The sequence below is a fragment of the Hipposideros armiger genome, unplaced genomic scaffold (assembly GCF_001890085.2).
Source record: "Hipposideros armiger isolate ML-2016 unplaced genomic scaffold, ASM189008v1 scaffold_128, whole genome shotgun sequence".
Taxonomy (NCBI): Eukaryota; Metazoa; Chordata; class Mammalia; order Chiroptera; family Hipposideridae; genus Hipposideros; species Hipposideros armiger.
Genome location: NW_017731478.1, coordinates 2989499 through 3005951, shown reverse-complemented (window position 1 = coordinate 3005951; position 16453 = coordinate 2989499). Strand labels below are relative to the sequence as shown.

General features: G+C 49.0%; 1 protein-coding gene across 11 annotated transcripts in view; it reads right to left on the bottom strand.

Annotated features, from left to right (window-relative positions):
• Positions 1–2462: 2462 nt before the first annotated feature.
• The window catches only part of KDM2B (lysine demethylase 2B), a 123006-nt gene continuing 109015 nt past the window's right edge, over positions 2463–16453 (bottom strand). For 9 of the 11 annotated variants that reach the window (XM_019649018.1, XM_019649015.1, XM_019649013.1 and 6 more), the window contains 9 exons: positions 15820–15906; positions 15386–15655; positions 15089–15202; positions 14395–14433; positions 13587–14269; positions 12728–12891; positions 12477–12638; positions 11627–11845; positions 2463–3590 (listed from right to left, as the gene is read on the bottom strand). In XM_019649018.1, coding sequence (XP_019504563.1) covers positions 3409–3590; positions 11627–11845; positions 12477–12638; positions 12728–12891; positions 13587–14269; positions 14395–14433; positions 15089–15202; positions 15386–15655; positions 15820–15906 — 1920 coding nt within the window. In that variant the 3' untranslated portion in view covers positions 2463–3408. The remainder of the gene's footprint in view (positions 3591–11626; positions 11846–12476; positions 12639–12727; positions 12892–13586; positions 14270–14394; positions 14434–15088; positions 15203–15385; positions 15656–15819; positions 15907–16453) is intronic. The other 2 variants (XM_019649014.1, XM_019649017.1) reach the window with 1 other exon arrangement.

Genomic DNA, 16453 nt, shown 5'->3' with positions numbered 1-16453 from the left:
ACTTGTCTCTGTTTGCCTACAGATCCCAGGGTGGGTGTGGGCCACAATTCACACTCCGCAGCATGAGCGGAGCATCACCTCTCTACAGAAGCAGTAAAAGCTCAGCCCCTGCTTGAGTGTTAGGCACACTTACCTTGTCTGTATTTCTTGTGAGAGTGAAGTCAGCCTTCCCCACTAATTGCTAATTTGGTAGAGGGACGTCTTCAAATCCAGGCCAGCAGGCGATAGTGAACATTTAGAAGCTGAGCAGTAGGTGCTGGTGTGTCTAAAGTTAAATTAGAAAATTGAGATTTATTTGCACATAGTCTCAGCTTAAAACAGCTTAATGGTTTCCTCTTGGATTTATATATTAAATTACAAGCGCTCGTTTTTAGCAAAAGAACAAAAACTCTTAATTGTGGATCTTTTTAGGTGTTTTGAAGTAACCCTGATTTAGTGAGAAGCCAACACATTTTTAGCCTAACGAGCTTGATACTGGAGTAACTGGTTTACAAGGTGCTTACTTGTTCCACAGAGGACACACATTTCTCTCTGGCATTTGCATTTTGCAGCTGGCATGCCATGGCTCTTTCAAGTTAATTTTCGGAATAGGTAATACATCATAGGAGTAAAATTCTGAAGGCCCAAAATGGAACACAATGGCATCTCCTTGCCCCTTTCCTTACAGTATGGAAGGATGACATTTGATGCTTTGGAGGTGCCATGGTGTTTCTTTGCAAACATCAAGTTCCCTAGAGGAAGGAAGGATGGTCCTCTGTTTTCTGGGTTAAGCAGCTGTGCTGTAACACAGGAAGCACTCCGCTGGTTTATGGCACTTTCATTACATAAGCACATACGGTGCGTGGGCTCAGATCAGCTGTTTGCAAGCATCTAGCTGCATGGCCTTATCTAAAGCTCATTTTTAACAAGTCTGTACAGAACCTGTGCTAGGGTAAAATCATAATTGGATGTTTCAGTACACTTGGGGGTGTATATGTGTGTGTGTGGGGGGGCTCACCTTGACCACTGCACTACGGCAACCTATCTGAAGCCCGGAGAGACGCTGTGTCTTGGCTCTGTGGTGTGTCCCTGCGGTAGCTTTGGCTCCCCAGCTCTAGCAGCCCCTCCTTTGCCTCCTCTCAGCAGACTTGCATGCTGGCAGAAACGTTACAGGAAAATCAATGGCCTCTAACTCTGAGGACCTCACCTGGAAACCACTATGACCCTTAAAACAATTCCCAAGGAAGAGAACGCTTCTACTGGACATTAGGGTAACTTTTATTCAGAGGTTAAGAGAACTCAAGGCTGTCAGGAAAACCGAAACTTGGCCTTTTGTGGGGGTGATTCCATGATGAATGATCAGGCTTGCAAAGGTAGGCCACGTTTTATAAAAAACCAAAGTACATCTCCTGAGTTAAATTCTGGAGTGCAACATCTTCAGATGTCTCCAGTTTGAGTCAGAAAAGATCTCTGGGTTTAAATTAACAGGAGGCATGAAACTAGATGGGATCTAAAACCATTTTTTGCCATAGGGGAACTATGGCAAATATGAAAACTATCATGAGCAGAAAAGGCTTGTCCCATGAGACCCAAGTCTTATGCTGCTACTGATTACTGAGGAAAGAAAGAAGTTGGGTTATTTTCTCCATTTTCAGATACCTTAGAACAGTTGTTTCTGCATTGGAGTACGAGGTTGCAGGGTCCTGTCGTTAAAAAAATGCTGTAATCGGGGCTGGCCGAGTGGCTCAGTTGGTTAAGAGCTCGCTCAAGAGTTTGAGCTCTGAGCAACAGTGGTTCGAGTCCAGCCCCAGCTGAGCAGCCGGCTGAGCTGCCAACAGGTAGCAGGATGGCTCAGCTAAAAAAAAAAAAAAATGCTGTGATCTCTGGTTTGTGTGTCTGCCACTTGGGGAAGCTGCCTCCAGTGGGAGGTTGAGGAAATGGACCCACCTTGTATAGTGGAAATACTAAGTGGTCGTGGACATTGTATTACACGGATGGTCAGAGGCACCCACATATGTAAGCCACCCCACCTGAAGGCAGTCTGCCTAATCCCTACACGTGGCCATTGGTGTAGCGTAGTTCTTTCCTCTTACCTTTATTAGCCATAAACAGTAAGGTCTCTTTCTGAAGATGGAAAAAAACATGTACCAAGGAGCCGCTGCATTTCACAGAGGAATAAGAAATTATAGCTTGTTTGGCTTCAAAAACATGTATACTAGTGTTGAGATGACTGCCTCTTGGCCTTTCCAGTCAAATGTCTAGTCCACTCCTAGAACAGAAACCCTCAAAGTCCAAGAGTTTTTTTTTGTACAATTGTTTATACAAACTCAACAAAGGTAAAACCGCGTCAGGGAAGGTCTAGGAAAACGACACCTTACGACAATGGCACTTATGAATGCATAACTTTACAACTGGGGAAGAGCCATGTTAGAAACCTCAAACGAGAACTCAACTCACACTTCAAAGGAGAGAAAACAGGAACAGAAAGGCTATGTTGGGCCATTTATTCTACTTCTTGACTCACCGTATTAAATTAGATCTATGTAGAGAACAAGAGCTCATGCTGGAGCAAAACCCTCCTGAGTGCAAAGGCTGAAGTTGGAATTTCAAATTTTGAGAAAAAGGTGAATTCTATACAGAGGAAACTTGGCAAAGTGTCTTACTTCGACTATAATTTACATATATGCACAACATGCTTATGTAACTTCTTGACATACAAAACAGGCTCTCAGCTTCCAGATAAACATGCTTTTAACCGGAAGGTCTCAGCCTGCTTTGCCAGATCTGGGCACATGTGCAGATGGATTATTTGTGTTGATGAAGTACAGGCTAAGTTCTCTCCTACCTTAAGGAAACCAGGAAAGTTGGCAATCATAAAACAAAAACACTGGTATGCATTCAGACCTTGCATAAATAACTTTTAAACAATTTGTACAAAAATAGTTCTGCATAATGTAAGATATAACAAAACCAAACAAAATATGTCAAGATGGCAGATGTGGTGTGTGGTCCACTTTATGTTGACACCATCAACCCTGGAGTTGCAAGGAATGAGGTGTCCAAAACAAAACAAAACAAAACAAACAAAAAAAAACACCCCTCCTAAGCTCATGCTTCGATAAGAGAATTTATCCAAAGTCCATCCTCAACAACAGGAATGTCTTCTTGGTAAAGGCCGCCTTAGAAATGGTCCAGGAAGCAGTGCAGTTATGGTTCAGAAAGACCAAGGGACAGCTTCCGGCTCATCATCCCCGGAACAGGTTGGGGAACGGCTTATCCCTTGGCAAGACTTGCAAAATGTAATCGCTCTGTGGTCTGTTGTCCCAGGTTCCAAATTGAAAATAAAAGCCCTAGTTTTTGTAGTCTTTTCGCCTCCCCTGCCACGTCCCTTCCCCCTACCCGCCCTGTATTTACACACTAGTCCTTGGACTAACTCAGTTTTTGCAGGAGTTTTTCTTCCACTTGCCCAAACTGGACACTCACAGACATTTCGGCTATGAACTGCTCACAGCCTTCCTTGGTAACTTGCTTGCAGTACCTCAGGTCAATATGACAGATATTTCCACAGCGTTTGAAGAAGGACAGGCACTGGTCAGTAACCTTATTACAGTCTGCAGGGAAGAGGAAATAGTGTGAGGTGGAGCCCAAAGGTCCTCCCAAGCCCCAGGAGCTCAGTAATTGAGAAACGGAACTGAACTCGTGAGCACATTCCAGCCCCTGGTGCCCTAAGGAAAAGGACTTGCTTAAAAGCTCTATTCAAATGGGGCCTGGTTTCATCTACCAGTTAGAAAGGTTAATATATGCTTGAAAAGCATTCAGACTGTTCCAAGTGAAACCACTTAGAATCTTACCACATAGCTGCCTCGTTCTATGTATATGGTCTCACGTAAATAGGTCTCCTGTCTGTTGTGTGTTAACTAGCTTGCTTCTCCCATCTATTGCATTGTGGAATACCTCTCTGCACATTATTGTGTGTGCACTTATCTGCTTCTATTCTTCAGATACATTCCAGGGGAGAAGTGCTAGGTGGGAGTGAGAACGTCTGGTCATCTTGGGATTCTTTCAGCTCGTGGGCCGCAGTGTGTAAGGCCTACCAGCCCCTTTACCAAAAGTTCACCTGAAACCAGTGTGCTAGAAGGGGCTGGGGAGAGTCTACAGAGAGCAAAATCAAAAGTCACAACCCTTCATCATGCTCTCACCTGTAGACACACCCCACAACCGTGTATTTCTATCAGTTTGTACTTTGATTCCGTCATACTCATTCCTTTTAGAATTAAATCCACAGTCAGCTGACTTCAATGCCAGTTAGCATCCAACTGAGGTTCAGTGTCCCCACTCTGGGCAAGATGAATGATTCATCTCAATGGTATTAACCTTCAGACCTTTGCTTGTCATCACTCGTATCCACACTTCCACTTTTCTATTAAACTGAGTAGGAATAAAAATAGTAAGGGCAAACTGCAATAATGCACACGAGGCCGGTGCTGCCTCTGTCTTATCGAAGTTCCTGCAGGTTAGGAGGTGGCACAAGGAAGTAAAATCATAGCGCCACGAGTCACCCGAAGAACCGACCGCCTTTATACAAGTAGCCCCTTTCAGACAATCTTAGGTCAGCACAAAATCTTTGCGCGCACACACACACACACACACACACTTTCTTGGATGCACATTTCATAAAGGCAAGCAGGGAGCTTGGTATGGGGGAGGGGGAGAAACTGAAGATTCTCAGATCTGGAGTGACCTAAAGCAGGTCCCTGAGGGATCCAGAAATGGCAGCCGGCGGAGGGGAGCGCCAGTAGGGTTTGGAGGCCTGTTCTGTTGTGTGCTACCCTCTGAACAGTGCCACTGCTGGCAACACCCGATTATGCCATGTCACAGCAGGAGACATACAAAGTACATAACCATTACCTATGTGGTTTTCTTGCCCAAAGTGTCTAACCAGAATCTAAACAAGCCTCTGGAACTAGCTGGCAATTTACAGAAAATAAAGGAGACTGAGTACAAGCTAAAGGACACCATGAAGACAACAAACTCAAATGTGGGGCATTCTGTAAGAACCATGCTGGGACAGCTCAAAAGGTCAATGTCGGGGTGGGAGGTGGGGGGGCGGGGCGAAGACTACAGAGACTGTTCTAGAATAAGAGATTACATTGGGTTCTTTTAACTCTTTAATCTTTTCCTTTGGTGTGATAGTGCTATTATTGTAGTTATGTGGGGGAAATGTCATACTGAGAAAGTGCACGCTAGGTGTTTAGGGGTAAAGTGTCACATAAAGATGAACTCCTACAAAATATAGTCTAGACAGATCAAAGCATTACATTTTATAAAGTGATACTTAGGAAAGGAAGTAAAATTATCTCTGCTTGCAGATATGACATGTTTTATATGTGAAAACTAAAATTACACACTATTCTAAACAAATTCCACAAAGTTGCAGGATACAAAATAAACACAAAAATTGGTTGCATTTCTATACACTAACAATGAACACTCTGAAAGAAAATTATAACAATTCCATTTATAATGGCATCAAAAATATTACTTAGGACGGGCCGGCTGACTGGCTCAGTTGGTTAAGAGCTCGCTCAAGAGTTTGAGCTCTGAGCAACAGTGGTTCGAGTCAGCCCAAGCTGAGCAGCCGTGAGCTGCCAACAGGTGGCAGGATGGCTCAGCTAAAAAAAAAAAAATATATATATATATATATATATATATATATATATATATTACTTAGGAATAAATTTAACAAAGGAAGTGAAAGACTTATACACTGAAAATTTAAAAACATTGCTGAAAGAAAAGATATAAGTCAATGAAAAGACATCCAATATTCATGGATTGAAAGACTTAATTTTGTTAAAGTGCAATACTACACAAAGCAATCTACAGATTCAATGAAATTGCTATAAAATACCAACAGTATTTTTGCAGAAATAGAAAAATCCATCATAAAATTTATGTAGAATTTTAAGGGGCCCTGGATTGCCAAAACAGTCTTGAAAAAAACAAACAAAATTGGAGGACTTCCTGATTTCACAACTTGACTACAAAGCTGCAGCATGTGTTAAAGAGATAAGAACAGATATATAGACCAATGGAACAGCAAAATAAACCTTCAAATGGTCAAATGATTTTTGACAGGTGCCAAAAATTCAGTTGGGGAAAAGACAGACTTTTCAACAAATGGTGCTGGGAAAACAGGACATCCACATGCAAAAGAATGAAGTTGAACCCCTACCTCACACCATATACAATTAACTTAAAATGATCCAAATACTTTTAGCATAGGAGCTAAAACTATAAACTCTTTAGAAGAAAACGGGAAAATCTTCATGACCTTGAATCTGCCAGTGATTTCTTAAACATGACTCCCAAAGCACAGGCAACAAAAGAGAAAACAGATTGAACTTCATCAAAATTAAAAACCTGTGCAAAGGACACTAGCAAGAGAGAGAAAAGACAACACAGAATGGGAATATTTGCAAATTCATGTATCCGATAAAGGATTAATATCCAGAATATATATAGAACTCTTACAATTCAACAAAAAACAACCTGATTAAAAAATGGGCAACAGGAGGGCCAACCGAGTGGCTCAGTTGGTTAAGAGCTCGCTCAAGAGTTTGAGCTCTGAGCAACAGTGGTTCGAGTCCCGGCCTGAGCTGAGCAGCCGCTGAGCTGCCAACAGGTGGCAGGATGGCTCACCTCAGAGATACTGTGGGTATGGTCCCAAAACCACCGCAATAAAGCAAGTCACATTTTTTGGTTTCCCACTGCATATATAAAAGTTATGTTTAGACTATACTTTAGTCTATTACGCATGCAGTAGCGTTATGTCTAAAACAATATACATACCTTAATTTAAAATTATCGCTAAAAAATGCTAACTATCATCTGAGCCTTCAGCAATTCGTAATCTTTTTGCTGGTGGAGGGTCTTACCTTCAATTTGTAAAAAACGCACTATCTGAGAAGCACAATAAAACAAAATATGCCTGTATACCCCAAAGAGCTGAAAGTGGGGACTCAAACAGGTGTTGATATACCCATGCTCATGGCGGAATTATTCACAATGGCCAAAAGATGGAAGCAAACCAAATGTCCATCGATGGTAGGCTGGATAAACAAATTGTGATCTATACATAGAAAAGAATACCATTCAGCTTTAAAAAGGAAGGGAATTCACAGGCCGGCTGAGTGGCACATTGGTTAAGAGCTGGCTTGGGATGCCAGAGGGCCCTGGTTCGGATCCCACATATGAGGGCCAGTGACACTGCCCTCTACAGCTAAGATGCTGAACAGCACCTCAACCTGGAGCTGGGCTGCCGTGAGTCACCGGCAGCAGCACAGGCTGCAACCACTGCTGCAATGGGTTGCCATGGGCTACCGTGTGTAGCCAGCAGCCAGCGTGAGCGGCCAGCAGCCGCCGTGAGCGCTGTCCAGAAGCCAGCGACTGTTCTGCCTCACTCGGGAAGAGCGCACTGATGGTGCCAACTTGGGCCAGTGAAGCAACGTCCTCCACAACTAGACTGAAGAACAAAAGGATAGCAACTTGTCTGTTCCCCTTTCCCAATTCCCCAGCGCTGTTCCCATCCCCCAATAAAATCTTAAATAACTAACTAAATAAATAAAAAGGAAGGGAATTCTGACACAGGCTACACCATGGCTGAACCTTGAGGACACCGTGCAAAGTAAAATAAGCCAGTCACCAAAAAACAACCACTGTGTGATCCCGCTGATATGAGGTACCTAGGGATCAGATTCACAAAGTAGAAGGGTGGTTGCCAGAGACAGGGAGAAGGAGGGACGGGGAGTTACTGTATAGTGGGCACAGAGTTTCTGATGGGGTGAAGTAAATGTTCTCAAGATGGATGGTGGCGGCTATATAACGTGAGTGTACTTAATGTTAATTAACTGTACACTTAAAATGGTAAATTTTATGTGTATTTTACCACAATAATTTATTTTTTTTTAATTTTAAAAGCTGAAGAAGAGGCAACAGGTTCAGTAGATTTGAGCAAGCTTAACCTGAAACTGGCTGAAGGGAAAGAAGAGAAACAGATTTATTCTACAAAACACCTCAAAGGTTCAGGTTCCGGAGCACCAGGCACAATGGAAGTGGGGCTAAAGATGGGGTTAGACACACGAGGACTGGTTGAAACTCTGTTTAAGGAGCAACAGATGCCGAGACCCCCTTCCTCAGCAGCAGAGTGGAGTTTTCTCTGACGGGTAAGAGCAAGTCTCTGGACTGGACGTAACCAGGCACCGTGGAAGGTGGGGCACCCACTCCAAGTCAGGGGCTATGGGGAAACTTTATCTGCTGACTAGATCCCCTGCCAAGCCACAGAACCCTGGCAGCCCAGCCTGCAACCTCCAGGTGGGGACATTAAGCAGTCCTTGTGACAACCCTGACCAGCTGAATAGGAAGGAATAAAAGATCTCACATAGGAGTTTCCCCAGAGCAACGATGCATGCCGACCACTGAACAACTGTCCATAGCGGACAAGCTCTGCCTCCAGTTACGGTAGACTGGACAACCACGCGGCGACACTAAATCTAGGAGGGCCGCTAAGGAGGGCCGCTGACTGGAGCTGAAGGAAGCCGTCTGTGCAGGAAGAAAATAAAATTAATATAATATCCTCAGGATGGACAACACCTGGATTCAAAGAACAGGCCACTCTACGAAAGTTCAGAGGACAAAATACACCTGTAAAATTAATAATGTAGGCTGAACCGTATGAAACTGCCAATGTTTGACTGTTTTTTACCTACATAAACAGCATCTTCATATGGTTCAACCTAACGACAGAAGAAATGAAAAACTCACTATATGAGTTTGATAAAATGAAGGAAAACTCCCAGAAAATAGCAAAAAGACACAAAGGTGAAAATGAGAGAGAAAACAAAAAAAGATACCAGACGACTAGTAAAAAAAGAGAGGGCCGGCTGAGTGGCTCAGTTGGTTAAGAGTGCGAGCTCTGAGCAACATGGTCGCCGGTTCGATTCCCACATGGGCCATTGAGCTGCGCCCGAGCTGAGCTGCTGCTGAGCTGCCAACAGGTGGCAGGATGGCTCAGCTGGTGAGAGCATGTGCTTCTAACAACAAGGTTGTTTCAACTCCCTCATGGGATGTTGGGCTACACCCACCTGCAACTAAGATTGAACACGGCACCTTGAACTGAGCGGCCACAAGCTGCCCACAGGCAGCCGGATGGCGACTGAACTTGGAGCTGAGCTAGCTGCGCCCTCCATAACAAAGACTAAAGGACAACAACTTGGCTGTTCCCCTTCCCCAATTCCCCAACACTGTTCCCTTTCCCCAATTCCCCAATAAAACCTTTAAAAAAAAAAAAAGAAAAACTAAAGAGAAGGAAATTAAATAATTCAAGGTTATTTCCCAGAACTGAAGGACTGAAAGGGCTCACAAGGAGTCAGTGTGGTAGATGAAAACAGACTCAAAACAAGGCTCATCATCGAAAACTGCAGAAAACTAGACATAAAGTGTCGTACTAACTTCCAATAGCGAAAATAGATTCACTGAAGAATGAACAATCAAATGGTTTGGACTTGGACTCTGGGCAAAACACAGAGGAGCAGTGCCTCCCAGATACAGGATATCAAGGAAGACCAAAGGAAGTCCCAGGGCAGTGGCTGGGCAGGAGGCAGAAGCGGCCAGTTCAAAGTGGGCAGGAGTCCAAAAGGAAAGAAGGGAAGGAAGGAAGCCCAGGAGGCTGGTCTCCTACGAACACTGGTCAGGGCCCCGATGAGTGGGGAAGACTAGGACTCACGTCTGTTGTAGAGTCTGCTTAGAAACCAAGCCAACAAAAATGAGCCAATTATTAACTCTAGGGAAAAACGTTGTGCAAGAAAGACAACATACTCGTAAAACACAATTGGCCCAACAGTGGACAATACTTAGACTGTAAAAAATAGTGACTTAACCACAAATTAGAAAGATGGAGGGAATAAGGATGTAAGAATATAGTTAATCTATGTGTTATACAAAACACAGATGCCTGAATGGGAAAAAAAAAAATCAAGAAATAGCAAAGCCGGTTTGCTATTTGGAAACATGGAGGTAAATACTGGAAGAAAGCACTCGAGTTGAAGGTAGTTCCCTCGGGGAAGAGATTGGGGCGGGGAGGGAAAGGCAAGGGGCTGCCACGAGCACCCAGTCAATATTTCTACAAGGAAATTCAGCCTGAATAACAAAAGCTAGACACCTGCGACTTCACTTTGTCACTAGGCCAGATCCTCCAACCAAGTTCAAGGATCCTGAAACATGTCAAATGTTGTCCATTTTGTGGCACAGGCTTATTTTATCATTAACTCACCTAATACTAAAGGGAGGGGAAAACATGTGAAAAACAAAATACTCTGGAAGACACTGGATATAGACATTTGCCTTCACAACAAGAACGCAGAAATCTGGAAGTCCTGAGATGAAAAAATGACCTGAATGGACTGGGGTGGAAAACAAAATGCAAAGATTTACACAGTCATGTGACATGGACCGTACTGCAGGGAGGGGGTTCGTACTGGGGTCTCTGCTCCGCATACACAGTCACTAAAGTGGAATAAATAAAAAGCGCTCACTTGATACCAAGCGCTTAGAACAAGATGTGGCTCAGGCAGCCAGCTCCAGCATGAATCCAAGACCACGAGCTGAGCCAGGATCCTGAGAGACCTCACCTCAGCATGGCTTTCTGTCCTCTGCCTCCAGGGGGTGGGAAAACCCTGCCACCAAAACTCTGAGGGGGAGGAATGGCTTCCTAGACATGTAGGGACAGGATTCTCTCATGCTGTTCAAACCTCCCCACTCCCACTCGAAAGTGGCGCTGGTGACAGGAAGGCGTTTGTCAAGCGTGATGAATGTGGGGTGCAGAGAGGCAAACACTAAACAGCACGTGAGTCCTGATGAAGCAAAACACGAGACCGGATTGTGTCAAAATGGAATTGAAATGAGGTAATGAAATCAGTTTGGTTAATTTCCGAAAGTTTCCTTTTTTTTTTTTTTTTTTTGGTCTCGTCTAAATCTTACATACGCAATCCAGCCATGCTAAGCTATCAGACGAACACTGGGTTAGCTGGGATGAGAACAGGCAGCGTTGCCTCTGTCCACCTCACTGTCCCTCACGTCCCAGGCCCCTAAGAACCGACTCCTGCCCCATCAGCAAGCAGATTCCACAGCGTGTGCTACAGACACAGAACTGTAAGGGCACCAGCTGTGGGGTTTTCTGTTCTCCAACCACACACAGGCCCTTTGATAGCAGGGTCGGGAGTCGTAAAGGAACCAAGCTGCTCGCTCCACCCACTGAACCTGCTCGGCCTGGCCTGGCCTCACTGCCCAGCGCTCTACCACCCCCTACTGCCAGGTCAGCCCACCTGCAGCACCGACAGAAGCTTTCATGGCAACGTGTTCTGGGTCAGAAACCACAGCTACCTGCGCACTCACTGCTACTAGCACTACTTTCTTGGCAGCAATGATTACAAATCCGGTAATAACTTCTTTGTTTAATGTGTTTCCCCTCTAGACTAGGCTGTGCGTCTGACTCCATCACTGGTGTCCTAGCACCTGACTTTGTGACCCTATGACAGCAGGCGCACAAATGTGGAATTCCCGCCCTTCCCAAGGGGTGTCCCCGACTGACCTGACAGGTTGATTTCAGTTAAGGAGTCTCGGGTGGTGGTGCCCACAGCAGTGAGCAGGTTGATGGACTGGTCAGTAACATGGTTACAGTAACTAAGGTGGAGCTTAGAGAGCAGGGGCATATGGCGAATGATGAGCCGCAGGGAGGCGTCCGTGATGTCCAGGCCGGCGAGACGCAGCTCCACAATGTTCCGGAGCTTGCTCCGATTGTCCATCTGACCTGGAGGCAGGGAGGAGGCAACACGTCAGCCTGACACGACACAGAAAGGCCTACCAGCCAGGTGTAACACTTGGGTTTCATTTTGCCATTGAGTATTTCCCCCCCAAAATCAGAATTAGTTCTAACATTAAAATAATCAGAAGATTCCACATCTAATTTTACACTTCTAGATTCTTGAAAAATCAGGAGGTCTGGAAACACAGAGCCCCCAGTTCTAACCGGCAGTCCTAGGCCAATAGCAGAGTCAGCACAGCATCCCTGGGTCCCGCTTTCCTCATCTGAGCTGCTGGCAGGGAGCGATAACCCCCAAGACCCTCTGAGACTCTGCCAACCACACCGACCCCGATGCCCTCGGGGACTTGAAGCCCACGCAGAACAAATTAATACAGAAGCAGTCAGAGGTACGCAGAGCCCTGAGTAGGTGTGCACGGAGTCCCCCAGCACCCGAAGCTGAGAACACAGCAGCTGGGACTCATCTCTGCATCCTCCGGAGAAGGGCTGACGCCAGAGGAGGCTTAAGCACACACACCTGACAGGGAGGGTCTGTGGCAAAAACCAGATCCAATGGCACAGCTCGGTCACGCCACCTCCATGTGACCCCCTTGGGCACGCCCCAGACCTGGCAACTCACCTGGCCTGTTATCCGTGGGTGGGGACAGGAGATCCCGCATCTGGGCATCCTTTAGCCCTTCTACCCACTGGACATCCAGGGTCCGGAGCAACGGACAACTGGAGCTACAGAGGGCTGAGACCGCAATCCACGAGCAGCCCGACAGCACCAAGTCTCGGAGCCCTAGGGGGACAGTGAAGGGGGTGGCAGGTCAGATGACCTACCTCAGCCCCCCACTCCTGCACATCTGGGGCCCCTAGCCCAGTGCTCACCAGGCAACCGGTTGATGAGCCAGCTCAGCTGTTTCTTGGAGATATTGGTCCAGCTGAGGTCCAGGGAGACAGGCTGGCGCCGGATGATGCCGCTCAGCATCAGGGGCGTGATGGACTTGCAGTGGTTCAGGTCGATGCGGGTCCATAACCGCTTATCACAGCACCTGGAGGCCAGGCCCAGCAGAGGGAGCACTGTGAGAAACGGAGGCTCACGTGGGGAGCCCCTTCACAGCTGTGCTAACTCCCCACCTACCTAGCTCAGGAGGAGGCTCCTTACTCCACCCTCTCGAACCTTCTCTGCTTAGCTCCCATCAGCCCGCACCTGGGCAATACTGCCACAGGGACCCCATCGAAGGTGCTGGCACCTGCTCTCCATCGAGAATTTAGTGAGGGCTTTACTACGCCCTCTACACACCCTCTCTCCAAACAGCCCTGCGAGGCAGACGTCACACCCATTCACAGATGAAGGTAAGCAACTTGCCCAGAAAGCTAGGAAATACCAAAGCTGGCATTAAGGTCACTAACTGGCACCCTTGCTGTAAAGCTGGGCTCACACTTTAAGGACACAACTCCACCCGGTCCTCAGTTCATCTGCCCAACAGCAAAATCAGGAAAGCAAACGGGGTTCACCTCTCCTGACAAGACCAGACTGACCAGAATGATGTAACTGCCTGGAACTCTGAGGAGGATAATTAAGCTCGACTAGACTCAGAAGGAGAGAGCCTGATGCGTGACTCAGGTGGGGACACATGTCGAGCTTGTGCCATCCCTAGCCTAGCCTAAGCCTCAGCTGAGAGGCCGACAAGGCCTGTGTCCCGCTGCCTCCTGGTCCAAGCTCGGCCCACGCACGGCCCCTCACCAGCGGTTCCAGGTCCTGCAGACCCGCATGCACACACACAGGTCTTGGTGGCTGAGGTAGCTGAAGACGGCCATCCACACCTCCCTGTGCATGACGTGGGCCGCCCCATCGTCCAGGGGCAGCGAGTCGGGTGGGGGGCTGATGGGCGGCGGCCGGATCACGTGTCGCTCCATCTGGATGCACTTGGGTGGGGACACAGAGGGAGGGGGCCGGGAGATGACTCGGGGTGGGCTGCGCAGGCCGTGCCCCAGCTGGTGCCTCAGCTCCCGCGAGGTGCCGTTGAGCCCCTTGCTGAAGCGGTGGGGGCGCTCGCAGACGCCCAGGGGCCGCTTGGGCTCCTCGTTCTCGCTCTCGGGCTCCGACTTGATGGGCTGGTGGTTCTCGTTGGCCAGGCTGCTCTCGGTCTTCTGAATCTCCTGGTTGAGCTCCTTGCTCAGCTCCTTGCTCAGCTCCTTGTTGGGGAGCCGCCGTTTCCGACGCATCTTCACCTTCTTCTTCTTCTCCTCAGGGCCCTCGACCCCCTCGGTGCTGGGCCCGGCTGTGGGGGAGCTAGAGCGGGAGTGGTCACTCTCCCTCGTCTTGGGGGGCGCCTCAGGCAGCTCATCCTCTGGTTCCTGCTTGAAGCGTGGGAGCGGCTTGTTGGCTAGAGCCATGCGGTCCTCGGCGTTCTTCCAGGACCGTCGCTGAGTGGGGAGGAGAAGCGACAGCAGGTAAGACCAGGCTTAGGGCTGTGCCCACCCAGGCCTCCTCACCCTCCTCCCGGGACCCAGTGCACCAGGCCTGGCGTGAAGGGAGGGGCAGATGGTACCTTTTTCCTGAAAAGCTTATCTTCTTTGCCAGGTTTTAGCTGTCACGGGAAAGAAAGGATGCAGAGCTTGCTCCCCGGGCTCGTGGGATGTGGCTCCCTCCACACCCAACCCCACCACCAGGCCCGTCTCTAAAATCAGGGCTGGAGCAGCACCTTCCCCACAAATCCCATCTCTTCCACTCTGACAGGCCGCTGGGCCTTGCCCGCTGGTTTTAACAAGCTGAAAGTGGAGGAGTGTGGTCGAATTGTCCCCACCCAATTGGCCTCCCACCCTTGGCCAAACCCAGAGATATGCAGTGGCCTGTTCAGGTGGGACTTGGCCCTAGGAGCCAGTCCAGGGGGCAGAGCCTACAGATTCCCAGCTGAGCCTTAATGGCTCGAGCTGGGAGGAGATGACCAGGCGCCACCTCGTGGCTGATGCTGGAAGGGCCGGTGGGCGGAGCGGGGCTGCTGGAATCCTCGGAGGTTCCCCAGCTCCGCAGGGCTTCCCCGCGCAGCTTCAGCTTCCCAGGCCTCATGCCAGAACCAGTCAGAACCACGAGCCAGCGACCTGGGGCTGAGGCCTGGGAAGCTCTGGTGAACAGGCGCCTGGGAGCGGCTGCGGCAATGGGCTGGAGGACCAGTGGGGCGGGGGTGGGGGAGGCCCAGGAGCAAGTCCCCAAGGCCTCGGGAGGGCGGGGCGACGTGGGAGCACCTGCTGCTGGAAGTAAGTGAGACTGGATCTCCACCAAGGGCTGAGGCTGCTGCCTAGAGGGGGCCTCGGCGAGAGGTGAGAGGAGGAACCGGGGGACGTTTGAAGCGTCGAGGCCTAAAGGGATGGGAAGAGGAGTGACTCGCTTGGTTTCCCCCTCCTTTCTTTTGGGCCGGGCTCTCGAGACTTAGGCGACTTGCTCAGGGCAGCCAGAGGCCGGGGTCCGAGTTCTCCCCACTGCCCCTCCCCGCCCCGCACCCCGGCCAGGCCACCCCGCGCCTCGCCCCTCCCAGTGCCTACTCGCTTGCGTCCACTAGGCTCTTGGGGCTTCTCGTATTTCCGCTTCCTCCTCAGGTGCACGTCGTCGGACTTTCGGCGCAGGATGCCGTCAGGGGGCACCTTCTTGGGGTGCTCGTCTGACCTGCGCCGGGGAGCCTCCTCACACTCACTCCTCCGCTTGGCAGGCTCCTGCCCTTCCTTGTTGTCCCGGTTCATCTTCTGCTCCTTGAGCAGCGAGCCGGGTAGGTTGGAGGCGTACTTAAAGCCAGGGCCACGCTTTTGCTTGTAGGCCAAAAAGAGAGAAGGAACAAACGAACTGTATATCTTTGGACGAGCCCCCTCCCCCCAGCCCGCATGCAACCCCCCCAGCAAATGATGCGGGGACAGGCTGGGTCTGGTAGAGCCAAGGTCCGTCCCTCCCGGGCTGAACCCTGGACTGGGAGACTGACACTCACTTTCCCGGTCTTGCCGGCGTGGTTACACTTTGGACACTCCCAGCAGTTTGGAAGCTCATCATTGACCACGCCCTCTGACTCCTTAATCTGCAAAGGGACAAGGCCTGTCAGCAAACAGGGAGGGGGCAGAAGGGGCCACCTCTGCCAGGGACATCAACACCCTGCTCCCAAACGCCATTTCCATCCCATCTTGGGCCAAAAAAAAGTAAGAGTGTAACCAGGTGGCTCTGGATTCAGGCCAGGGTTCAAACCTGGAATCTGCCTCTCACTAGCTCAGTGACCCTGAGCGAATCACTCCACCCCTGTGGGCCAGTGCTCTCAGTCCCTGAACTGGAGTGTCCCTATCTCACCTGGGTCCTGTGAGAACTTGATGAGATAACCAGGTAGAGCAATTAGCTCAGGGCTAGGCGCCCAGAAGGACCCAACAAGTTGTTCAGTCACTTCGTAGCCCTGTACTGGGTACTGTCCTGGCCCTTGTGGGGCCTCTCATCTGGGAGAGAGACAAGTGACCAGGCGATGAACACATGAAGGTCTGACTTCCAAAGCTAGGAAACATCATAGCCTCCTTCAGAGTGGGAGTGTGTGTGTGTGTGTGTGTGTGTGTGTGTGTGTGTGTGTGTGTGTGTGTGTGTGT